Genomic DNA, 26,276 nt, shown 5'->3' on the forward strand with positions numbered 1-26,276 from the left:
CCGCCACGAGACCCGGATCTGCCGGCTCCCGGCGGCGGCGGACGGCCGGGGCGGTGCCGAGCTGCTCCCGGCTCCCTCCCCCCCCCCCCCCCCCCCCCGGGCCCGCCGGCCCCCGCCCCCCCCCCCCCCCGGCTGCTCGCTTGGTCGGAAGCGGTGCAGCTTCTGGTGTGCTTTTCACCTCCCTGAAGAATGAGGGAATTTGTGATGCAGTTCGTCGCTCAAAGCTTGTTTGGATGCTCATGATTCAGAAGGCTTCTCTGCAGCCATTCCCTTAAAATAACGTCTTTAGAAGCTGTGGAACGCAAAAGGGAGAACTTGAGACGGTGGTTTCCAACGTCAGCCAGTCGGGCACCCTCATGCAGCCGTAGAGCGGCAATGCCGTGCTGCCGTGCGAAGGTCAGCAGCAAGTCTTGCCCTGGGGACAGCGATACCATTCCATAACGCAGCAGGGATCTCATAGGGAAGGAAATCTTGTAATCCATAGGGAAGGAAATCTTGTAATCCAGGGCAGATTACTTGCCTCGGGCCAACATGGATCAAGTTGCAACTGCAATGAGAAAGGAGGGCTGGATAGAGGCTGCAATTTCTCCCAGCTCCGTAACTCCCCATAGCACAAAAACCACCTGCAATCTGACAGGGCTCACACGGGAGGACAGCCTTTGCTCATCACGGTTCTGTGCTCTCACGAGGAGCTCAAGCCTTCTTTCACTGCAATGGGGATGCCGTTTATTTTCTTCTGAGCACTTTTTCCTAGCACTGTGTGCCAAGCCCACATCACTATTTCTAGCATCAGGCACAGCACCAGCTGGCAGTTTTGCACTACCAGCAATCCTTGGTGTGCAAAGCCACATCCCTAACACACAGCCCAGGTGCCCATGCCCATTGCAGGTCTGGCCCTTGTAGACCTTGCAATACTGCAAGTGAACAGAGGCACAGACACAAGGTTAGGCCACCACAGAAAAAAATCTCAGGAATGAGCCATCCCAGAAGCAAGCAGACACAATTTCCCAACACCATTAAGAGCCTTGCCTACCTGTATGCCCCTCCAATCTAACACCTAGAGCCAGTCAATGCTCTAGAAAATGGAGCTGAGACCTGAAATCCCCAAACCAGACACAGCTTACCATATTAGTCCTGGCTCAACAACAGAGCAATGGCAAATCATAAGTAGTGGAGAGAAAGGTTCCTATTGTCAAGCTGAAGCAGAAATGCTTAATACTTCTATTTTCTTGCTTGTGAGTAAAGCTAAACTGTCGTTGCTAAATGGATGGAAAGCACAGTTAGGGGAACTGGTAGAATTAGGAAGAGAGTCTCGTAGTGACTGATCCATGGCAAACTTGTACAGTCGTAAAATGGGAAGGGATAAACTAGATGGCTCAAGTGCCTTGTCTGTAATAGCATGAACTTGCAAAGGTGCTGCAAAGGAGAGGCAGCAACTGATGGAGATGGAGACTGAGCAAACTGCAAGAAAACACTATGGAATGATGGCATTTAGAGCTACATGTGAGATGACTTCCTCTACTGCTTTGAACCAAATGCAGCTTCCTTCAAACTCTGTGCTTTGCATCTTTCGGGCTCATTTCTCACACCATCCCATCCAGGAACACGTATCACATTGTAATCTCTTGAAATCGTCTCTTGATAAGGCATGCATGCAGCATTCCAGCCAGGCAGCATTCTAGGTGGGATACAAATGCTCACACCCCTCCCTGCTCCATTTTTCTCCCCCTCACATTACCACTGCAAAGCTCTACATATCTGTAAATAGTTTTACATAACTGGTCCCAGTAAAAAGCTAGCCTTTTTCAGTATTGCATTCTGTACTATTTGCACTGCCTTTTTGACAACAAAATCTGATTATTTTTCTTTGTTTAACACATGTTTCCATTGGCATTCTTGAAAAGATGGTAAGCTAGTGAACCTAATAAGGGATGGATTGTTGGAGAGTGATTTTCAGGTAATGAAACATCTGAGTATGAACTGCCAAGGAAGAGGAGCAGGCAATAGGAGCTACATAAAGTACAGACCAGGAGCAAGAGAAACAATGCATAAGGTTATTTCTTTCAAATCAACAAGTACATGTATACTATTTGTAGGCAGAAAGCAGCTAAGTATTCTACATAAAACATTCTGTCAGCATCCCTCAGTGCATCCCTCTGAATTTGGCCCTCCTGGTTCCCACGGGCAAATGAACAAGCCATAGCAGGCAGTGATTCTATCTCAGCTTCCCACTCCCAGGTTTCAGCCATCTGCTCCCCCTCACACTCAGAAATTTAGTGCACGACACAGCAATAAAACGAGATTCTGATAGGGAGGCTGTGTTCAGACTCACTCTGTGAAGTGTCCTTCCTGGCAGGAAAACTACAATGAAAACAGTGATGATTTAGGCTACCAGTAATGACTTTATGAAGAAAGGCATGAGGTGCATTCAAGATCGGCTAGTAACAACAACAAAATTGTAAATCCATTGAATTTAGCACAGTAGAAATAACTGCCCACTGCCAAGCAAGAATACAAAGACGACTCTGATTGAAGGGCAGAAGATGGCAATGTTCCTTCCACCAATAACCCTGTACAATAGAGGAGGGTAAGAGTTGAGCAAAACTCAGTATGTCATTCTCTAGATCTGTTGACTGAAGGTAGAATGGATTGGGCCCTCTGTGAAGCCTCAGGCTGCATTCCAAATCACAGGGCTAGCTTTCTGCTGTTTAACCCTAATAAGCAGTGGAAAAGCAGGATTCATGCTGGTGAGCTAACTTGACAAACAGTGAATGAATTTGTTACAGATATCCAAAGCATTACCTTTCCCATTGTGAAGCACTCCTGCTGATGTTCTTCTCATCTTTGCTGCCTGACTTGTGCCGCTAGGCATTGTATCGCTCCCACCCAGATACCCTGTGGAATGGAAATTCTTCAGCTGCAATTCATACAGGATCTGAAAAATGACCTAGAAAATTGGGCAAGTCCTCTTAACTTTTCTGTCTGCTTTCTCTTTTCCTTTAAGCAGTCCACATAATGCTGTTCCCAGAAGGAATCTGCAAGAAATTCAACTGCAAATTTTGATGCTGAAGAGCTACTTGGAACTCATCCGTATCATGGCCTGAAAATGGCATCCAGTAAGTGGAAAGAAAAAGACTATAAAGTCTTTTTCCCTTGTGGTAGTATCAAGGTATGAGTTGCCTTTTGGCAGCAATGCCTCTTTTTAGAAATACTTTAAATTAGAAAGAGGCATCTAATTTTGGAAAAGGAAGACGAATCCTCAGAAAAGTTGCTCACAGACATTCCTAGCTGGGATGGCATCTCACAGCACACTGGACAATTACAAAGTACTCTGGGATATTAGGCAGCAAGCCTGCAAATTAGCTGATACAAAGCTTGTATTGTGTGCCCAGGTTAATGTAAGAGAAATGTAGTCATTTCATCACAAGTGAACCAAAGTTATGCTGCTAGATTTTCTTACTGTGCAGATACAAGCTTAATGAACATCTGACCATAACCTAAGCTGTCAGGGCTTACGGGAAAAATATGGCTTTGTCAAAAGTAGGAATTCTACTGAAGCTGCCAGAGGAGGGCTTTTGTGCTCTTGAAGCATCAACTCACCAACACAGACTTTTAGATACCAGCCATCAGTCAGGGGAAATGATCACAAAGGATTGCTATAATGCTGCCAGATCGTAGCTGGCCAGTGATGTTTTCCAAACCAGGAAATGGAGGAATGAACTCTGAAATGGAGGGGATAAGGATTATTTTATGTTTAACTAGAATATTGACTAGTATCTTACAGTAACTATGAAATGAAAGGAGATCAATTGGAATGTTAACAGGATTAGGCTGAAAGAAAATATCTAAAAATAGAAGATTAATGTCTGAACCACTGAATTGTTAATGACAACACTGACTGATAAAGTCATTTGAATTAGGCCAAAAACTGGATCTGTGGAATAAAACCAGTACATCCTAAGTAATCACACAAATTAATAAGACAAAGGTCTGCTGAATTTCATTGTGTTTGACTATTGTGCAATCTCTGGTAGCAACATAATTTGCAAATACTTTGGGAAATCCCCTCTAAAAATGCGGTCTAAGTGGACCAACACTAGTAAAACCTTAACAAATTGTTTTTCCTCTGGAGCAGAAACCATAATAGCAGCTGCACAATTGTGGTGGCTTTCTTGCAAAGAAAACACAAAAAGCAGTATGAACTGCTTCTTGAGTCACTGTAGTTCACAGCCATAAACTATCTGCAGCCATAAACTTACCAGCAGCTATCACTGCTACATTCATCTGAAAACTGCTGCCACTTGGGAAAGACACATACTGTGTCCCATTCTGTGTTCAGAGCCATTTTACTGTTCTATCTGAATATGCCTCTGAATTTGAGTCAGAGCCTTCAACTGTTACAGTACTTCTGGACTTGAAATGAAAATGACTTCCTGTTCATTTTCCAAGTGAACATCCGACAGAAGATATATCTAATACACCAACCATGGGCACAAAGTTCAAGCCCGTTGCTATAATGAATGTATGTGTACAAGAATGTGTTAGAGAAGGAAATGAAAATAGGACCCCAAAGGATATTCTGAACACTTTACTTTATCTAATATGCACCAGGGAATCAAACTTTTCTGGTCAGGATTTGGGAATTATTCTGATCTGACAGGAATATAACTACTTTTGTAATTGCTAATTAAAATATGTGATTACTCAGTACACAGTTGAAATTTAAGAATAACAGCTCATTAAAAAAAAAAAAAGGCATTATTTAGTAAGAACAAAGAGAGATAAAAAAAGGGAAGACATCACATATGACTGAGAAAGTGTGTCAAAAGGCATAACTCATGCCAGTCATTAAAAAGATGGCAGCATCTGTATATAGACTACAGAGAACTAAATCAAATTGTTGGAAGAGAATCTGATCTGTTATCATGGTGATACTCTGGTTTCTGTAGTGCTTTCAACCACGGTTTTCATCTTGAATTTTAGAAGATGAGAATCGAAAAAAAAAATTTAGGAATAACTCTTGTCTCAGCTTGCCAAGCTCCATGTGAACTTAATGTGATGGTTTCAGCTTGTGCACATTTCTGTTTGGATAGCCTTAGCTTGTGCACATTTGTCTGAGGATGTGGTATGGCACAGCTGGATTCTTGCTGCAGTAAGATATGCCAAACCTGTTAAAGAGCAGCTGTAAACCCTAGTAGTTTGGTGTAAGAAAGAAAATTAGGATTTATATAGAGCTGATAAGAGTACCAGTTGGGGAAAAAAGAAAAAAAAAAAAAGAATTCTGTAGTATTCAGCTCATGCTTCACACTGCAAATCTTGCAAAAATGCTGTAAGAAATTAATGCTTCCATGTTCAGAGTACAAATTTACATTTCCAGTGCTGAAGTAGGGTTTTGTGGTTACCTTTGTGTTAAGCAACTGAGGTTTAAATTGGAAACAGATGTTGCCTCTAAAAATGGAGGTATTTATTGAAAAAGGGTGAAAAGAATTTGAAGTTGGTGCCAGAGACAACTGAGGGAGCTAGACTCTTAGTGGCACCCAGTGTCGGGGCAGGAGATACGGGCACAAACTGAAGTGCATGAAATTCCAGCTGAACATAAGAAAACATTGCTTTGCGTCGTTGTTTGAATGCTGGAACTGGTTCCCCAGAAAAGTTGCGGCATCTCTGTCCTTAGAGATAATTAGAAACTCAACCAGGCATGGTCCTGGTCAGTGCTTTCGCTGATTCTTTTGAGCACTTCACTTGGATTGAACTAGATGACTCTGTGAGAGCACTTTCACTACGTTTTCAATGGGAGGAAATTGAGTGAAATGAAAATAAAGGACATCCTTCAAGACACCCAGAAATGTATATGCAGGGAGATGCTATATAACTACATCATTTGGTGTTATAGATTTTATGTCTGGTGTACGAATAAGGAAGGAACCAACAGTGTAACACAACTGCATTCCTAGGACTAGGATTTAGAAGCTGCAAAATCCTGAAAGACAATCATACAGCATGACTGAATTTCTCCCAGCATGACTAACCTCTAATTGGGGAAAGAAAAATACAGTCTAGAATACTGCCTTTTAAAAGGTGCCAATTTCCAATTTACCACGTGATCTTTTTGCACTCTGTCAGGCAGATGGGAAAGCTGTAACAGGAAATTTTATGAGATGGGTTATACCTCACAGAAACTGCTATAATTGCTACCTCTCATTTGAGAAAAATGTTCAAGACAAGCTCCTTGTACCCAAAATGAATCTTCTGCCAAAGCAAAGGAAAATGCTACTACTGAAAACACAGGCACATAGAGCAGTAGGGATCTTCTAGATACTGTTCCATGAAATATTACGTGCTTGACAGACACATAAAGATGAGAAATTGCTAACTTCTGCTGCATTCAGAGAAACCGTACATTACTTGATACATGAAGTGTATGCTATTTGTGCTTTGATTGTTCAACTTGAATTTATCCTCAATTTCTTCCTCATCACATCCTCTGTGCTTGCTATTCACATGGCCAGACTGGAGACAATTAAATTAGGAAAACAACAAAATCAGTTTATCTTTGTTATCTTCTTCAATTGGTAGCTACTGGTTTATATGACTTCAAATGCAGCACAATTAACATTTTACATGACTGTGGTCTAAACAGTGAGCAGTGATTCAGACTTGATGATTTAGTTAAATTAGTATTCAACCATAGTAAGACCAATAGAAAAGTTTATTTTCCTATTACAAAGTTGTCGTAGCCTCCAGAATGCAGATATTTTAGGATGGTATCAACAGCAGTACAACTTGATAAATTACCCATCTGTCATGGATAAGCTCTATTGGGATGACCTCTGACAAACTTCACTAATTTGTAAATTTTTGTTCTAGACAGTTCCAAAAGACTTGTATCAGCTGTGGATCTGGTGCCCATCATGACAGATTATACTGCAGTTTAGCAAGATGGCTATCAGATCTTCAGATTCTAGTTGGAATCTTCAAAAAGCCCCAGCATCCCAAAATTGCTAGATCAAGCAATACTAGCTGAATTCAGCAACTCTAGCTTTCTTTTTTTTTTTCTTTTCTTAAAAGGAGAAATATTTTCCTACTTTTGGGGATCCCATTAGAAAACAGACCACTGAAAGGATTCGTAACAACTGACAATGTAAAATACACTGAAAATTTTTCTCTCTGTGATTTTATGTCCTCTGGTAGATTTCTTATTTCAGTGTACATGTTGTTATACTGTGATTGTTCATACACTGTTAATCCATAATCTCTTATAACTGGAAAGCTTTTTTGAGTTGGGGCCACATGCAATGCATAACTACTGCCTGTAGGAGCCTGATCCCCATTTTGCACATCCCTCATTGCAGCCTGCATTGATGGCTGTCTCAGGACACAGACATGAAGAGCAAGTTGTCCAGTCATATCCCTTCCTCCCAAGCAGACGCAGCGGTGATGCAAGAGGACAGCTTGTGACATCCAGTCCCTGAATAAGTGTTTTCTGTCTCCTCAAAGGAAAAGCCAGACAGAAGTATCCTGCAGACCCAAATCTGGTCTACACACAGTCAGCTGGACCACTTTGTGGGCAGCCAGCTCAGCTACACTTTCAGAAGTCACGTAGTGACTGCTGTTGTGTGATTAAGTTGTGGCTGCAGTTACTTCTACTCTGAGTGCTTTTATTTTTTAATTTATTCTGGATTCTCATACTCATTCCATTTATGCTTCACAACGATTGCTGCTCCAGTTCTAATTTTAAACTAATTTCTTCTAACGAGACCCTAACTCCACCTCTAAGCAGTCGTTCCAAAATACTAGCACCATTTTAATCTTCTTTCACTTTCTCACAGCAATTAGCTACTTCTTTGGCTACTACTGCACTGAACAAGAAATCTAAGCTTCTAGCTTCATGGTTGTATATGCTCCAGCCCTGATGACATTTAGGAAACGGAAATTTCATATGCATCAGTCTGAATCTGACTTCAGTCTCTGTAGTCATTACAACAGCAGGGATTTTATCCAGTCACAAATCCTAAGGACAGGGAAGATAATGTCCTGTTATCCAAGAAAAGCTGTCCAGCTACCTTTTCAAGGCAGCTCTAAGTCCCCTTTGTACCTATGAAAGGAGGAACTCTGAATTTCTATTAAATAAAGTTACATAGATTTGGTAATTTACTATGAATTATTACATTATTAGACAGTAGTGCAAAATGCTTAAAATAGTATGAACAGCTCAGTCTGAGTAGAACATGTTTGTGAGTGGAAAACAATATACTGGCAAAGGAGCATGGTAACTATATCTTTTTCATTATCTACCAAATCCTCTCTTCCCCTATAACTCTAATACTCATGAGACTAATAATAATATGTCGTGAAATCTAATTTTGTATTCCCAGCTTGCTTCCATTTTGAAAGGACTCTCAAAAAGATGGCTGTCTTCTTTCTGTAATAGGAAGAAAGGAGTATAGCTTCACAACTTTTTCTTCATAAGAAGTGCTTTTATTTCCCTCTGATCAATCTGCCAGTCTGCTGAGGCCAATTTTTTTCAAGGCAGATGCCCACTCACTGAGAATATTAAGAAACCTGGGACCTCCTGCAGAATTATGACAAGCTTCTCACAGCCCAATCTGCTTTTTTGTTATCATTATTTTTATTTATATTTTGTGCCTTTCATAAGCCCACAGGAAGCAGCCCCTGGGCCCCACAGTGTACATACCATGACTTGAAAACCACTCCTTCACAAAGAAGTATTATTAAATAATAATAATTTTGCTGACAGACTTAATAGGAGGCTGCTTATTTCCATGTTTTCCTATCCAAGATATCAGGTTCAGATACAACATTGATTTGGAAGATATTGCCAGGCCACCAAATTAATGAAAGGTTCAGGCCATAACATCAGTTTATAATGAAAGTCCTTAACAAGCAAAGAAAAATGGAGTGTTACTACTAAACCACCCAGAATCTCAGCGCAGGCGTTGCTGAACGGAAACTTTGCTAAGTCTTGCTGTTGAAGTCCTAGGCTGTAAAATCAACAGCTGAATTCATTTCTCATCTGACTCCACTAAGTCAAGTGAATTGCATCATACAATTTCAGCCTGACTGACTTCACATACATCCTAAGTTTAATTAGTACACGTACTGTATTTTTAGTGTATATACCGAGGCTGCTAACCTGAAAAACACAACTTGTAAAGTGGGTGAATCGTGACCGAATTCCCCACCTCTTCACCGGGAACGCCGAACGATTTCCGTTCTGCTGCTTTGAGCGCTTCGGACTGTTCTTCCTGAACACCTTGACGAAAGGAGCAGCCAACGCCGCAGTCGGCAGCAACGCCACGAGCTCCCTGCGTGCCGAACTGCTCCCCAGCGGAGGGATGCGTCTCGCACGAGCGAGGAAACCTGCGCTGTTGCACCCGGGAGAGGGCACTGTTTCACCTGGCCGCGGACCGCACACGGACACCGCTGAAGGAACGGGGAAGTTGGGACTGCAGCCCAGAACTCGGCCGACTCGTACGACCGGTAGTTACTTTAACGATAGCGCTAATCTTCGGAATGAGTTGAGTCACCCGGACGCTGCCACAACAGGAACACTATATGACAGTCTGTAAACACGCACGGTAATCTTATTTTTGTGCGTCTGAAACCTACTAAGTGATCCACAGGTAAATAAAGCAGCTCCTGGACTGTAGCTGATGACTTTTAGTTGCTGATGACTTTTTTTTTGATAAAGCATAACATAAATAAGCATCTGACCATTTAAATATGAAATTAATTGCATGTAATAGTAACACTACCACTGAGGTTAATCCTTTGATGGATGCCTCTTGAAGACAAAGTAAGAGTACAAAATATGTTACAGTTTCAGTCCCTCTTTCTAAAATGTCTAAATGTGGATCCCCATCCCTGGAGGCATTTGAGGCCAGGCTGGATGTGGCTCTGGGCAGCCTGGTCTGGTGGTTGGTGACCCTGCACATAGCAAGGGGGTTGAAATTAGATGATCGTTGTGGTCCTTTTCAACCCAGACCATGCTATGATTCTATAAAATGGCACTATGGATCTCTTGAGACAGCTCTCTCCTCCCTTAAGAAATCCCCCAGCAGCAATGTGAGAAGACCAAACTTGACATTTCTGATTTCTCTAAAAGAAAGAGGCCACGATTGGGTGGGGAGAAGCCTTGTTATGCAAGACATAACAGAGCAAAAGAAGAAAAAAAAATGTTGCATGCTGGAAAGTTATCGTTTCAGAAATTATTTCATTATTTTCACAGGGAACAACCTCAGAAATTCCGAATTCTTGGATAATTCTAACAGAAAGATATCCTACTGAGATGAACCAAATAAAATATGGAATATATTGAAATACAAAAAAAAGAAAATCACCAATAATCTTAACTCGAAGGACAGCAATTTAATCATACTTAGTGCTGTTGTAAGCAACTTGGAGTCCTCAGGCACCGCACTGGCTTGAGGGGCATCCAGTCTCAGACAGATGAACCATGTATGCCATGACTGTCCTATGTCTGCAGTAAGCCCAACATGCCCACATCATTTGTGCGTGAACTTTTCCATGAAAATGTAGGGACATTTCTGACATAAAGGTTGTAGGATAGATAATATTTCCCATGCTACTTGTGAAACTATATTTGTTTAGGCTGTTTGGCTATCCTTGTATCAGCTAATGTATGCTGGCTGCCCTTTCCTAATGAGAGCTTAGGCTGATGCCTTAAATCATTGACCTTGGTTTATAAGCGCTGATCCTACGAACTTCTGCAATAATACTGCGTAGCTACACCTTCATTTAATACACCATATCTCATGCTCCCACTTCCAGAAGTATTTTGAAGCACTGTGCCAAACATACTCAATGCATGGATCTTTAGAGATGTACCTCTCAGTCTGTTATTTCTGATCAAGACCAATAGATAATTTTGAGCTAGTTTGCAAAAGCTGTTAATGAAAGAACTGTTTGCTCTAAGGCTAAAATGATGATGGGATTAATAAAAAAGCAATCTCCTGAAAGATGTGCAACAAATTTCCATAATACAAGCAGAGAGCTGACTACGTTCAAGGGGCTACAGTTTTATATTTTGTGTATTTTGTGTATGGATTTTTCTAAGGGTGAAATACTAATGAGAATTTAATTCAGAGGATATACACAGAATTGTATTACCAATATGTTATACAATATATGATGAAGTCAGATATAGAATTCACTGAAATCATGTAAATAGGCTATGTTTTTGTGCTTTTCTAAGCGTTTTCTGTTATGGCCTAAAAGCCAGTGGAATCTTCTGTAAAAATATAGAATACTACAGTATTGGAGGTGTACTATGATGACCCTAGCATGCTGACTGCATAAGGTACTGGAGTGTTATGCAGGATTTTAATGTGTGAAGAAATTGATCCCACTCCTTTCTACCTCCAAAAAATAAAAAAGCCTTTTTGTATTTGCTATATTTTACCAAAGAGAAAATGAAGAGAAAAATGACCACAAAAATGGAAGGCTGGAGAAATATACGGTGAATATGAAACAATTATTAGAAAAGTGAAAAATGCCTGTTCTAAGGACCATCAAAAAGAGTGGGTTATGGTAAGTAAAAGAGAAGAGTAATTCATATTAATCAGATTTGCTTCTTGCAGCAGCAGACTCTGACATTTATAACCCAAATGAGCACATGGAAACGATTCTAGATACAAACCATTCAAAATCAGTACCCTTTAGTGTGGCCATTACTGGATGTCTACTATCTATAACATACAAGCACACTCACAAAGGATTCTGACGCTAGATAGAGGTTATTTTTTCACTCTATTCAGAGCAAAATCTGAATATTAGAAACTTTTTACCCCTAGGAGCTGTCTGGAAAGACATGAAGCATTCAACCTGCAGGTTAGATGTCCTGCCTTTTTCATTTTTGTTCGTAACACTCAATAGGAATTCAGCCCACAATAAACCTAGCTTTCATCCTAAAGCTCTGCAAAGCAGTTATTACCCCTGCTTCACAGGTAAGGACTTAAGGCACAGAGAACCTGTGGCCTACCTCCTCAAAAGGAATTCAAACACACGATCAGGATATACTCCATCCCCAGGGGTGTCCAAGGACAGGCTGAATGAAGCCCTGGGCAGCCTGATCTGGTATGTGGCAACCCTGCACAAGACAGTGGGTTGGAGCTTAATGATCTTTAAGGTCCCTTCCAACCCTTCCATTCTGTCATTATCTATCTGTGACTTTAATGTCTAAATTAGATGAAGGCCTAAGATCACACTGGAAGTTATCAAAATAAAACCTGGCCTAATGTGAAATCATCCTTCTCAAGAAAGGTTTGAAAACCTCAGCTTGAGAAACTGCATTGTATACAAGCTTAGGTTTAAAGATTATCTAATTTCATGAATAGATGCTCATGGTACAATACTGTTGCAGGAAAATGGAGTTTTTCCAGTCAAATCACAGGGGAAGAGTAAATGCACACAGTATAAGGACTATATGCATCCGTATATAGCTAACAGGGTTTGCTGTAGTGTTGTTCTTTTATATTTGTCGGGCTTGTACTTTCTTTAAAGGAGCTATAACAGCCAAAATGCTGTGTATGCAAATGGAGTCAAACAGGTAGCACTTGCACATGACAGCCAGTCCACAAGTAGACAACCCCAATCAGAAGCCACTACAATCAATTCTAAGGAAATGGAAACAAGCTGCTTTGTGAAAAAATGCCTCTACTGCACGTTGTCCGGCAACTGCACAGGAGGAGCAGGCACTTCTATAGACTTCAGTGTCTCAAAGGCCTCTAGTTCCTGAATAAGCAACTGCTGTAAATGCAATCTCATGCTCCCCTCAGAAAATCTATCTGCACTGCTCTGTACCACACCATATTCTGCGCACCTCAGATCAGCCGGGATGATCCCTGGTTTCCAATTTCAGCTTCCCAGACAGAGAGCATCTGTGGCTTGCAGCTGCTGGTTCTGCAATACAATATAACAGCCCATTGTAAGGGACTGACATTTCCACCATTCACTCTACTTTTAAAATCTTGCAGCAGAATCCGTGCAAAGACATTTCTTTGCTTGCATTGTGTCCCACAATTACCTGCTGCTGGGCCTATCGGGCCCAGAGTTGCGCTGTGCCGTGTGAGGAGACTTTGGCACATCGGAGCACGCGAGTAGGGTGAGGAGCTGGGCTGGGTGCGAAGGGCAGGCACTGCGGTTTTCTCAAGCGAGCGTTTGGAACAAGAAGAACGACAAAACAACTGGGAATTGCTGTATAGGCAGACTGAGCAGATTCTCAAAGCGTGAGAGAAGTCGTCCGGTTCCCAAGGACCTGCCCAGTGACTTGCCAGCCAGATGTTCCCTCAGAAGCACTTCAGGGGAACGCCGCTGCCCGGCCCGGCCCCGCCCAGCTGCCCTCAGCGCTCCCGCGCGCCCTCGGGCTCCGCCGTCCCCGCGGTGACGAGGCCGGGGAGGCCGCTGAATCCCGGCTCAGCCGCCTCGGGGCCAGCCGGCGGCAGGGAGCGCCGTCAGGGCTCTGCCCGCACGCTCTACCCCGCGCAGTCACGCCAGGCGCCGCAGGGGAGCGGCCCTGCCCGCGACACCGCAAACCGCGGGTGTCCCCGGGGCGAGACGGCCGCGCCTCCACACGCGGCTGCAGCAGCCTTCCCTCGGGGGCAGCGGGGAGGAGGCTGGGGAGGGGGGAGGCCGCGTCCCCACAGCGGCTCTTCGCCCACCCGCGGTCGACGGCCCCGCTACCCCCGCCACGCCGCGCACACGGCGGCCCCGCCTGAGCGGCGGCCGCGGAGCCGGCAGCCGTACCGCGCATGCTCGGCAGCCGCCGCCATTTTGGTGGGGCCGGGAGTTATCCAGCGGGAGCGGCGGCGGCGGAGCTCGCTGGGCCCGGCTCGGAGGTGGCGGCGAGTGGGTGCCCGCTGCGGAGATGGCCAACATCGCGGTGCAGAGGATCAAGCGGGAGTTCAAGGAGGTGCTAAAGAGCGAGGAGGTCAGAGCCGCTCGTCGCCGCGCTCCGCCGCCACCCTCCCCGGCTGCACGGTGGGAGTGCGGGAGCGGGGAAAGGAGCGGGCGCCCGCCGGCCCACGGGGGGCCTCGCTGCCCCTCGGCCCCACCTCCCAGCGCGGGGGGTGGGTGGGATCGTCCCGCGGCCTTGGGGAGGGGAATGACGATCCTCGAGGAGAAGGGACCCGCCGGGAAGGGGAGAGAGGGGGGCGGCGGAGACCTTCCCCTGCGGGAGCCGGGGGAACGGGGCCGGCCCGCCGCAGGCCGGGCGGGCGGGTGGGGCCCGCCCCGGCCTCCTGCCCCGCCGCCCGCCCCTGGCGTCCCGCCGTCCGCGCAGCCGTCAGCCTTCGTCCTCCGGGCCGGGCTCCCGAGGGCCGGGGGTGATGGAGGGGGCTGGGGATTCCGCCGCCTCCAGCATCGCCTTCGTCTCGCTCCTCTGCTGCACAAGCCCGGGTTTTTAATATTTTGAATTTTTTGCAGGTAAATCTCTGTTTATCTAGGCTGTTTCATTGCAGGACTTCCATTATCCCGGTGTAGGTTCTCACCTTCAGCTGTGTGGCTTTAGAGCCTCTCTCATTTCTGTCTCCTTACCCAGTCTCCCTCGTTTTCACCTGCATCCTTCTGAAATGATGCACACCTGAGGGCATGGGTGCTCGGTAAGAATGGCCTGCTGCTCTCAGGGAGGTACTAAGGAAGTTCTGATCTGTTCAGGGGAGAATAGAGCAGCCTTTGAAACATCACATCGGTATGGCTCTTGCTGTACCCGTATCTGAGTTGGTGAACGTCAGCCAGATAGGATTTAATAGTTGTGTCGTCATCATCGTCCTACTTGGGATGATGTTGCAGGTTAGATGCTTGTGAAATATTAATGGGAGCGTATAACTCCTAAAGCTGGTGTTCTAGAAATCTGGACACGTTAGTGAGGAAAAGTTGAGAGGATGTCTTTCAAAATATATTAATGGTTTAGGGAAAATGTGTTTAGCGTAACAGTAGTTGATGTACTTTAAAATAAAGTGCACTAATAGCATTGTTGCTATACAGCTTGGATGAGTCCCTTGAAGGAGCATACAGGCCTGGTTCTACAACTGCCTTAGAGCCCAGGCTGGACATAGCCAAGTTCTTGCACTGTGGTGACAGAATTGCATGTAAACTGAGAGAAAATTCTCAGTGAGTTTCTTTGTACCAAAGCTACCAATTCTAAACCCCATATCCTATATAACAGCTCATATTTGAAATTGAAGTCTAACAGCTTCAAGACATTTTCCCTTTGCCTTATTTAGGTGCAAAAGGGGAGGGAAAGAAAACTTCCCTAGTTTTAGGGAGAGATCCATGCAGCTTTTTTTTTATTTTACTGTAAAAGTTGGATCTGGAGAGTGCATTTTCCTCAGTTCTTGTTTATTCTGTGCGTTGAAGGGCTCAGCATAGAATGTTGTAAATAAATAATACTGTGAAATGCTCTCCTTTTTAAGCTGCATAAAACTCCCCACGAAGACCCTGATCCTTACAAATCTGAAATTACGAGATCTTAACATTAGAATGCATCACTTCGGTATTTTTTCCCCTGCCACTAGCTAGCCATGTTAGAGTGTCACACTGATGAAGTAATTTACATGGAATTGATGTTTAAGGATATACTAATTCTTCTATCATGAAGAGTGAATTTCAGCATTCATCAGCACTTACAATTTAGACAACCACAGTGTATTTTGAATGTTTATATGCTCAAAGGTGGTCAGACTAGGGTATCAGTAGTGCCACTAATGTGAAAACACATGCAGTGAGTTGAGGAATGGAGGATGGAGATATAACTCATACAAATCAAAAAGGAAATAATTGTGTGTTTTTTTGCATAATTTACATACTGACATTAATCTTAAATCTTGTTCCTTTAAAAGAAAGAAAACACAAATGGTGATGCTAAATTTGTTACTTAGAAGTTAAAGTCCCTCTCTGATGGCAAAGTGAGTCATGTTATTTGCACTTTAATTATTCTTCATTTGGTGCTTTGAGCTACACCTGAGCATGGAGAGCAGCCCCTGTTTCTCTGCAGATGCAGTAGGAGTGCAGACGCCTGGGGAAGACTTGAGCACTCTTGGAAAGAATACAAGGGGTTTGCTCTCATCTTCCAGTACTCATCTTGGTACTGAAGTGAGGTGGTAGAACCAGAAATGTTTAAGGGGGAGAAGCTGGGTGGTATTTAACTTCTGCAACTGGAAGCACCAGGTTCCACTTCTAAGTACTGCAGAAGAAGTAATTCTGAAAAGTGTGCTTATTCTTGCTATAGGTAAGGTTTAATATTTGTATGACTAAATATACTTAGTGCTTTCTGTTTGTGTGACATTGAATAGTATTTTTGGGAAACCACTACAACAGCTTTCAGTCTTGTCTTGCTCTCTGGCTTGCAGGTAGGAGCTGAGGGATTTTTGATGTGGTAGGAGGGGTTGACAGAGCATTTTAAAATCTTCTCACACTTCAGCCTTTTTGCTTTTTTTTTTTTTTTTAAGCCATTTCTGGCTTTTTTTGTAAGGTCTTGCATGTTATCTTTAGGAATGGGATAATGTAGAGATCCTTGCAGCTTTACATCTTTTGAGTTTATGAATAAGGTATGTGAGACTGACAACAATTTTCTTGTTGAGAGCTCTCTCCACAGTAGGAGGCTTTTTGCTGTCCTGTAGAAAAAGTTTTTAAAATTCTCAGATTGATGATGTCCTGCATATGCAACAAAAGTGAAGCTGCTAGTCTAGGTAATAACTTCACTAGTGGAGTACATGTTAGAGGGTACTGTATTGTGCCTGTATTAAAACTTAAAGTAGTAAACAGTAATTAACTCATGCAGTGTTTTGAATCATAGTCTAGGCAAAGCATCAGTTGCTCTCTTTTTTCTTTTGTCATTTCACTAATTTATCTTGTTAGTTTCATAGATTAGTCTAAATTAAAATCCAAAGTAGGGAAACATATCCTAAATGAAAGTGTGAGGCTGCAGCTTGATGGAGAAACCAACAATTGGTGGAGGGAAAATAATAGCCTGATGTTTATCTTTCTTCTTGATAACGGGGAGGAGGCTTTGGTGAGGGTTAGCTGGTATTATTTCAGAATAGGGTTACTGGAATGCTAGCCAGATTCTTATGTTCTCTGTTTGTAAGCAGCTATCTTATGAGGGGAAGGATCTGGCATTTAGCAATGAGTGCTGAAAAAGCATTGTGTTCATTCATGGACTGGTGCTGGCAAGTGGTTGTAGTTCATCAGGCACTTTAACGTGTAAATATTTTTTCTTATTTTAATATAGTATCACATGTTGTGCTTTAAGGAATGATGATGTGCTGGCGGTGGAGGATTCAAGGTGAAGTTGACCATCCAATATCTTTAGCATGTTAGGAGCTTTCTAAGTCGAATGCTATTATGGAGTGAAATTGCTTCTCTGTGGTATTGAGGGTAACACTTTGGTAAACATGGTTTCCTCCTGGCAAGAAAAGAGTTGGTGGTATTTCTACCACAAGATGTTCCTCTTCCATGTATCAAAAGGCAGAGGTTTATCTGCGTAGAAGGTAAACACAGATAGAGCTGCAAATAAATTGAACTCGACTGTAGTTGCAGAATATGAGTATCTGCAAGAGCAGATATGTGCAGTAACAGTTAAAATTTGTAACTTGAGTCCCAAATAGTTTTCAAGTGGAAACAGTACGTTGATAGCAAAAATTTAGTTGCATCATTTCCAAAAAGAAGTTGATATTTGTTCTGGAGTCTGCTATGTGATTTTTGTGATATTTTGTGATATAAAAGAGAAAAGGGAAGAGTAACAGTTGTGTGCCATACTGGGTCCCTCCTGAGGCAGCAAGTAGCTGTGGTGTTTGTTTCCTTTTAGTGGTCTTGGGATGCTTAGCAGTTTGTAAGCTGCTAAATGACTTCTTGGTAATTGGGAAAGCTGTGAACTGAGGTTCAGGAAAACATCATTGCACCTGGTTTGCTCATACTTGAGCAGTCTTGGGTGCTAGAAACTGAATTCACTAAAATGGAAGCTTTTACTAGTAATTGTGCTTCAGTGTCATTAGAATGGCCTGATGAACACTTTGGATGTGTTTTTTTTCTATAACTGTCACCAGACCTCATAAAATATTTTCTCCATGAACAAATCAGTTTTTTTTCTTTATCTGAGAAGTTTCTGCTGTTGTAAGGTGATAAGGAATCCCCTGTGCTCAAATCAGACAGTAGTTCACTAATTTTTTTTTTCTGCAGGTGCCAAGTTGCCATGATTTTTTTAGGTTGAATGAGTTCTGAGTTGGAACCATGTAGGGTAGAATGGATATGAAATCTGTAATGCTTCTGGAACTTCTATTCATTTGAAATGTGAGGATCCTAACTTGAAAACAGCCATTTGTGGTATCCTTCATACCTTGCTGGAAAGAACTCTGCTGTGTATTTCGAACTCTACCTATGACAACAGGCAAGGTTTAGAGGTGTGGTTTGTTTTTTTTTTTAAATATAATTAGAGGTTACAAAAAAGGACACTGAAATGCCATTGGTGTTCTTAATTCTCTGTGGTGTGCTTGGTTACATCTTCCAGTTTGTACTAGAAAATCACAGAATCAACTGAATATGGGAATGAGCAACAGAACTTGCTTTCCCATTACCAGCACTTGGCCAACTCACAGGTGTGGTCAAATGATCACTGCTGAGAATCTTGAATGGTAGATTTGAGCAGTGTTATTCATAACACTAGTGTTTGTTGGCACCTACAAGGAAAGGCCTTCACGATGATCAACTCAACTACCAACCTGACCCAGCAAGCCCCATTGTTACACCATGGCCCTTGGGCAAAATAACTTGAGCTCGATCTCTGCACCTCAGCCTTTAAAGAATTTGGTCCATAAGCTGCTTTTTCTTGTTAGAGTAATTTGCTCTAAACAAAACACGTTTACTAGGGTGTTTCAAGAAAAGTTCTTACTATTCTCACTTCTAAGGTGATCTTTCTGAACTATTGGTTTACTTGCATTTTACACCTGAAATACAATTGCACTTATGAAAAAGTGTTGTGTAGGTGCTAGTGGCATTTTTGTTGTCAGTATGTATCCAAGATTTCTAGTGAATGGCATTCATTTTGGAAGAATCCCAAAGATGCTAGAAGGTAGTAGAAAGCAGGAAAAAAGTTGGTAAGCACTGAAGTCAGGCTCATTTGATTGTCTTTTGCGATCTTTTAAAAACCTGAGGAAATGTGCAGCTGTTTGTACAGGACTGGGTTAGTCAGTTTAGGATTTGCAGTTAGGCCGCAGCTAGTAGGTGCTGCCTTCTCCCCACAACCATGTGGACACCCCTGTAGTAGAAATAACCAGTCATTTAACCTTCCCAGATTCCCATTCATTCTTCTATGCTTGTTTCTAGGAGTTTGACTTTAATAGGAAAGAAGTGTATGAGTTCTAAGGTTGGTTCACTTTACTTGGTCTGAAATTTAAAGGTGGCTACTGTTTTACCATAGTAAACTTCTGTAATTGTAAAAGTGTGCAAGAAAGTACTAGTTAACAGTCTTGGGTTGTGTCTAATGGTCTTCCAGTCACATTAAACTTGTTAAATTAGAGCACATACTTAGTGTAGCTCTTATGTTACTCACCGAGCTTGGTTTCTCAACCCAAGGATTATCGTCACTACTATCCTTCATTTTTACACTAAAAATTAGTACAGGTATTACATTAAGGAAAAACTTTTGGTTAAACATTATAGCTACTATGCTAGCTTTCGGTATCTGACAAACCGAGTAAAAACTTTGCTGTATTTAAGATGAGAAAAGCTGAGTTACTTTATCACAAAGATTATCAATTTTGAGACTTTACATTCTGTGAGATTGCTCTGAAAATAATGCCCGCTGTTTATTTCCATGGAAACTGCAACAGATACTAAGAGCACAGAAGCACTGTTTGATAGAGGAAATTCTCAGCTACAGAACACTGTTTTTCAACGTAGCTAAAGGCAGGTGGCGGTTGTGCATTTTCACCAGTGAAAAACAAGATCTTGCATGCTACGCTTATTAAAAAAACGTACAGCAGTGGAGGTGAGCCACTATTGCCTCTACAAAAACGCACCAGCCACTGCCTCACTGTGCTCACGTCCACTGGTTGGTCTCCATAAATGTTCAATAAGCATCGGTGAATGTCAGTGGGTACCATTTTTTTCTGAATGAAGGGAATTCACTGACACACTTTTGCTCCATACCCACTTCCATTTTGTTAAGAGTGCCCTCTGCTGCCATCTGTCACATGATGACAGCATGTCACAGAATATTAGTAGGAATGTTCCACCTCTACTGCCATACCATCACTGTCTGCCTCTGGCACTGTGGGACAACATGATAAAAGAGGAGGGATTACTTCTGGAGCTGCCCTCGTGTATCCTGCTCTAGGGTTGTAGTCCAGTTCTGCACTCCTGAGCTGATGATATTTTCCCTTTTTGGCGTCTATGAAAACCTATCTCTGTTAGTTCTTGCAGTATTTGAATTGAGAGCGTGTGGATCTGCTTGCTCCGGGTATTTCATAAAATGATTATCTACATAATAAACAAAGTATCTTTGTGAGCAGCAACTTATTTGAAGAGTAGGTCAGTGTCTTTTATTCTGTTTTAATAAGATTGCATTGGGTCTTTGGAGTGTTTTTATAGTCATCTGTGTCCACGTAGGAGAGAGAGGTTATGAATATTGCTGGCTGCAGAAGAAGCTTCATTCTGCACTTACGCTTTATGGGACCCCAAAGAAGTCAGTCAGTCATACCACGTAACTCCACTTTGACTATGCGTGTGTATATGAGAGCTGAGCTCATGCTGTGTGCATCATGCTTCTACTGGAACGTTAATAGGAACTATCCTGTCTACTTTTGTCTGTTGTCACAAGACAGACAGAAAAGTAACTTCTATTTGTTATTACATCACTTTTAGTCATTACTATCCAGTCAGATCAACAGTTCATTAGGAAAACAAAACAAAAACAGCTAATGGTTGTGTAAGTCTTGTTGCTTTGGAAAATTGAGGTTTAAGGTAACATGCCTTCGTGTTCTGCAATGTTTGTGTAATATTTACTGGGGGGGAAACAAATGAATTAGTCCATATTTTAAGTAGGTAGTTTAGTTCAAGCCAGGTACATGACTTTTTATTTTAACTGGAAATAAACTGAGAAAGCATTTTGAAGTTTTTTGCTATCTTTGAGTAGGGGAGGCTATTGCAAGGTAAAGTAGCATGTTCAAGTGGAAATCACTGTAGCGATATTACCTGTTCCCCTTCTGGAATCCTTTAGAGCTGAGCCTTCATGGCATGTAGGTGTAAAACCTTTTACTTTGGAGTAATGGAGTCCATAGGGGAAGCTGGGATGGAAGAGCTGTTCTAAACTATTTCCAAATGTACTCAATAAAGTGAATTAGCATTGACAATTTAAAATGAGCTGAATCCTGCAGTTTCTTTAGATGTAGCATTACTAGCAGCCTAAGCAGAGTGGACTTGGACTGCAGGAGCTGCCTCAGATAGTTTTGTGTGTTTATAAAATGACTAATTCCAAATAGAAATCAAACTGTTATTAAAGCATTCTTTAACTGTAGGAGTTTCTCAGTTGTTTTGCATCAAAAACTAGAACTCTGTATGCAGAATTTGAGGCAATGTACCTTGCAGTCCCCTAGAGTTGCTTGTTTGTGTAGGCTTTGCTGAGCCGTGTTGTTTAGAGCAGGAACCCCTTGCACTGTGCTCCTTCTGACAGTCAGCATCTCAGTGGTACTCAGCTTAGGTTCCTCTTCCAGTTCTGCAACTCCTGCCCATGATTAATGCTTCTGGGTACTGTAAATATCATGCGTGGTTAGACAGATGTAACCTATGTCTGTTAGGGCCCTTGCGTCAGCACAAGAGTGTGAGTGTGCTGCTGTATACACAGCTTTCGTGGCATGGCTTCCCCAGTTTAACCACACCATCCTCACAAGAGAGAGGCTGTGATTGTATAACCGTATGAGCTTGTGCCAGCATAGCTGTGTCAGTTACACCTTTGCCTGCCTGTGACTGACACAACTGTTTTGTCAGAAATAGTTGAGACAGCCACTGGAGCTGAAGTTTCAAAATACTTTTAGGCTGTCCGAAGGCAGTGCCAAGAAGCAGTGTCACGTGCATCTTGGAGCCTTGTTGCTTCCTACTTTTATGCTCCCCCTCCTCGTCTCAGTTTGCAGTGAATCAAATAAGGGAGTTGAGTTGAAATGAATGAACCTTCTTAGTAAGATTCTTCTCACCCAGATGCTTGCTGTGCAGCGCAGTGAGCACTTGCATGGAGTCCTGCTGCCTTCTTCATGGAGTTCTAGCAGGGGGACAATAGAAACTTGGCAGCTGTTTGGCTGGTCTAAGCTGCTGAGACTGGGGATAAAGTGACATTTTGACTGCTGAACATAGCAAGAACTGATACTTAGATGCTTTAAGGAAAGCTTTACTAAAATGTATCGCTTTGTGGAGTCTAGTCCAGCTCTTGAGAGATGATGTTTTTCTTGAGATGCTTTATTTTCTTACAGAAGAAAACCCTGCTGGGATTGTCATTGTGTCTGAACACGTGTAGTAATACAGAATTTTAAAGTCGATGTAGGTTTAATCTCTTGTTAAATACGTCGATTGGAATTTGAGATGAATTTATGTTAGTGATCAATGAAAATGTCTGTATGCCTTACAAGTGCTACAGAAATATCCCAGGGCACTCATTTGTATCTCCTTAGATACATTCAAATATTTTACATATTAGTTACATAGTATATTAGCAAACAAAGTTTTTCCATTAGAAGACAAAGCTACCCTGATTTCATTTTTTTTTTTTTTTCTTTGTAAAATGAGCAACTAGAAAATACAGGTGAAACTTAGGTGAGGTGGAATTTGCAGTGTGGAAGAACTTCAGTACTGAAAGCTGTAGTAGGGCCAAAGAATGTCAGAGTATTTTAAGAAAATGCATTTCTTTGTATTGATCTTTTCTTATCTGGGAGAGCTGCTCTTTAATGTATTTCAGGCAGACTTGCTTCCTCTCTTTTCCCTGCCCCGTCCCAAACACTTGATGATGAGCATTGCCTAGAAGGTCAGCGAGAGCTCTCCCCATGAATGTGATGTACTGATCTCAACTGGTTGTGCAGTACAGATAATTCATAGCCATGACTGGCAGTTGTGACACTTTTGCTTCTCTTAACAAGCTTCAGGTTTTTTAGGGCTCTGGAGATGTTCTCCTTTCCAGCTTTTAGCTGGAGTGAGTCTGAAAAAATACTTCCAAGCTGTTGAGCTATTACAGCTCTTCAGAGTTTGTGACTGGTGGGGGAAGGGGGCATTTTTGCATGGAGCTGAATGTTTTCTTGCAGTTGAATTTGCCATTTTGCTGCAGTGTAGTGCCTTGCACTTCTGGTTTGCTTTCTAGTTAAGTGCTAAGTCCTACCTTTTTTCTGTTCTCCCATTTCTGGCATAAGCGTGAGCAGTCTGGATGCAATGTGCTTCCTGAGCTGCTCTGGTGAGGTGAAGAGGAAAGACCAGAGAGCTGGAGGAAAGGAGGTGAATTGGTTATAATAATGCAGATGGAGTCTAACCAGTTCTTCTGAAAAGAGAAGACCAGAGCACTACTTTGATGCAGGAGATGCATTTAAAAAGGAAAAAACCTCTCCATTGCTAAACTTACTAGAATATTGAAAAAAGCGAGGCGGGAATGATATGTGCCTTGCATTCACTGCTTTAATCCTCCTTTTTCTCATTGATCAGCCTTGATCAAAATTATTTTAAAGTGAGATGGTAGAGCATTAGTTCTTGTAGATTCCTTGAAGAAGGTTTTGGTGTGGGTGGAGCGTTTTCATCTTGACAAGTAATATTAGTAGGAATTGTTACAAAACTTCTCTGGAACTATGGAAGTAAATGCTGCCAGCGATGGCATGGCTCAGATATTTCAGGAGTTGTTAGCCCAGTGATTTAGTTACCAAATTGCTACTGAATCAACAGGAGGTGTTGCTATTCTGGGCTTGGCATGGAAGAGTAATGAGGTCTTTGTGGGAGAAGTGCTTCAGGGAAAATCAGCTTGTGCTGTGTGATCGCAGGTTGGATCATGTGTTGTGCAGTGAGGGCTGTTGGTGCTGATGAGGCGTGCTTCTGGAGTGTGTAACAGTGCTGTGGTGGCAGCTTCACAGAGGCAGCCCCAATGGCTGCGTGGGAGGCCGGGGATTTCTTCTGTTAGAGCTGCAAAGATGAAGTGCTGTTACCTGTGTGATCCTCTTTATAGGAAAACCCCCCAGATTTGATGAGATGAACAGTCAGTATGTTTAAATATTAAATGTTTCAGACCATTTCTCTGGGGATGTGGACAAAAACAAGCGTTGGCAAAGCAAACTGAGCTGTGCCTTGCAAAGTCTATTAACACAGTAAGAAGGGGATCCTTCAGCTATGTAAGTCCTTTGCTGTATGGGGGCATGGTGGAAACGAGGTACGATCCCCAAAATAAATAAACCCTTTCACTGATACAGTGTGAGGCAGCCTACTGTTCTTCAAGGTTGTGCACAAAGTACAGACCCCATCATCGCCTGGCACTGGGCTTGCTGGTTTGTGAAGGAAGTGGTCCTGCAGCTAGCAATAGTGGGTGTGCGCTTGTTGCCACCAATGCTCAAGGTAAGAGGGAATTGTTGTGAAAAGCTGCTAGCGTGATACTAATGGACATGGAAAATGAAGATGGGTATCCAAGCTGCTACATCAACATGGAGGGTCTTGGGGAAAATACAGAGGTAAAAATGCTGAGTGGAAAATAAAGTAAGTTACAGCATGAGTTGACTGCAGATACTGCTGTTGGCTTTCTGGGCAGGAAGCAAAGGTTTGAAAGGTTCTTTGAAAGAAAATTCTCTGGTCAGGCAACTTCTCTGAAGAGTAGGAAAAATGAAAATCAATCTTAAATCTGTTCAGATGTAAGGAATATAATTTCATCGGTTCTATTAATAGCTTCTTCCCTTCTCTGATGTATTTTCTAAGGTCATGAAAGATGGCGCAACACCTGATGCTAAATTTAAAATAAAAGAAGCCAATTAGTTGATACCTTTAAACAAGACATTAATAATTAAACACTGACTTTCAATTTTGGATGTGCGTGGTGTAGGCTTAAATTTGTAATGTGGTTGAATATGTTCTTTGAAACCCTCTGCTTGGCTGTGTGGTCACAGGAGTTGCCTCCCTTCTGTGGGTTGAGGGCTTTTTACTCAAAGTCTAAAGGCAAGTGTGTGTTACCAGAAGTGGAGGGGGAGAGGGGAAGTCCCAAATCACTGGATTAATTTAGTGGAATTTCCATCTGGTATTCTTTACATGGTGAAACTATTATTTGAACTTTTCCTTTGGTTTTTTTTTCCCCCTTTATATCTGTGAGCATCTCTGGTCTGGAAGGCACACCGCTTTTGGTGGGTGGCACTGAATCTATAGACCATTTATGGGAAGGAAATAGGTAGTTAATCTCCCAGTGGTTGTTCAGTGAATTCTGCATCGTTAACACTTCATGTCATTGGTAGATCTGAGAACCAGCTGATGGCAACCATCATCTTCACGTTCTAATGATGCAGGAAGAAGGTACAAAAGTTGTGAAGAAAATAATGTGCGATTCAGGAAATCCCCGTTGCGTTCAGTGAGCGCTGCACACACAACAGCAGAATGGGCAAACCTTTAATCACTTCCAAAAATGTCACGGTGTTTCTAAAAGGGAATTTTGCTTTGCCTTGTCAGAAATGTTAGTGACCGAAAGGTCTGTATGGATGTCATTAATACTGCTCTTTGGACTTGAAAGGCGAATTGAGTGGAATATACAGCTCTGGTTAGGCATCAGGAGCGTTTCTGGAAGGCATGTTTTCTCTGTATGAAAATAGTGTTTTTATTTTGCAGGCGTGGGTGTGAAAATGCTGAGGAGGTGACAATGAAATTCAGGAGTATAAATAATACCTTATGCCTAAATATTAAAGATAAACATGATCTTTAGACTCCGGTGTTCTGTTTAGATCATCATCTTGTTCAAAAATAGTGAGCTCCACATGGGATGTCTGTCTTATTCCAGTGAAAGTGACAATGATGCCTATTATTATTCTAGTAGCTCTAAACCAGAAAAAAAGACAGCGTGTAATTCAGCCAGTGTAGTTTTAGCTGGTTTAACGGAACAATCGGGATTTAAATGTAACTAATAAAAAAAAATAACTTCAGATACTGCTGAGTTGTTTTGCTTATTTTCGTGATAATATAAAGAAAATTAATGATGCTGCTAATGCTTCACAGATTATTTTTATTGGAGGAGGACTCCAGCTGGAAGATGCAAC

The 26,276-nt window shown here is 42.3% G+C and overlaps 1 protein-coding gene and 1 long non-coding RNA gene across 2 annotated transcripts in view; one reads left to right on the top strand and one right to left on the bottom strand.

Moving 5' to 3' along the window:
- Positions 1-173: 173 nt before the first annotated feature.
- Positions 174-13,338, bottom strand: LOC122156940. The gene is made up of 4 exons (XR_006167714.1): positions 13,067-13,338; positions 12,863-12,942; positions 2,803-2,895; positions 174-547 (listed from the first exon to the last, which is right to left on the bottom strand). It is a non-coding gene; the product is annotated as an uncharacterized LOC122156940 (long non-coding RNA).
- A 477-nt stretch (positions 13,339-13,815) lies between these two features.
- Positions 13,816-26,276, top strand: part of UBE2K (ubiquitin conjugating enzyme E2 K) — a 33,865-nt gene continuing 21,404 nt past the window's right edge. Inside the window, exon 1 of the mRNA XM_042812239.1 lies at positions 13,816-13,969. Coding sequence (XP_042668173.1) covers positions 13,907-13,969 — 63 coding nt within the window. The 5' untranslated portion in view covers positions 13,816-13,906. The remainder of the gene's footprint in view (positions 13,970-26,276) is intronic.

Source organism: Centrocercus urophasianus, unplaced genomic scaffold (genome assembly GCF_019232065.1).
Source record: "Centrocercus urophasianus isolate 14NV4802_14NV808 unplaced genomic scaffold, USGS_Curo_1.0 seq_13, whole genome shotgun sequence".
Classification (NCBI taxonomy): Eukaryota; Metazoa; Chordata; class Aves; order Galliformes; family Phasianidae; genus Centrocercus; species Centrocercus urophasianus.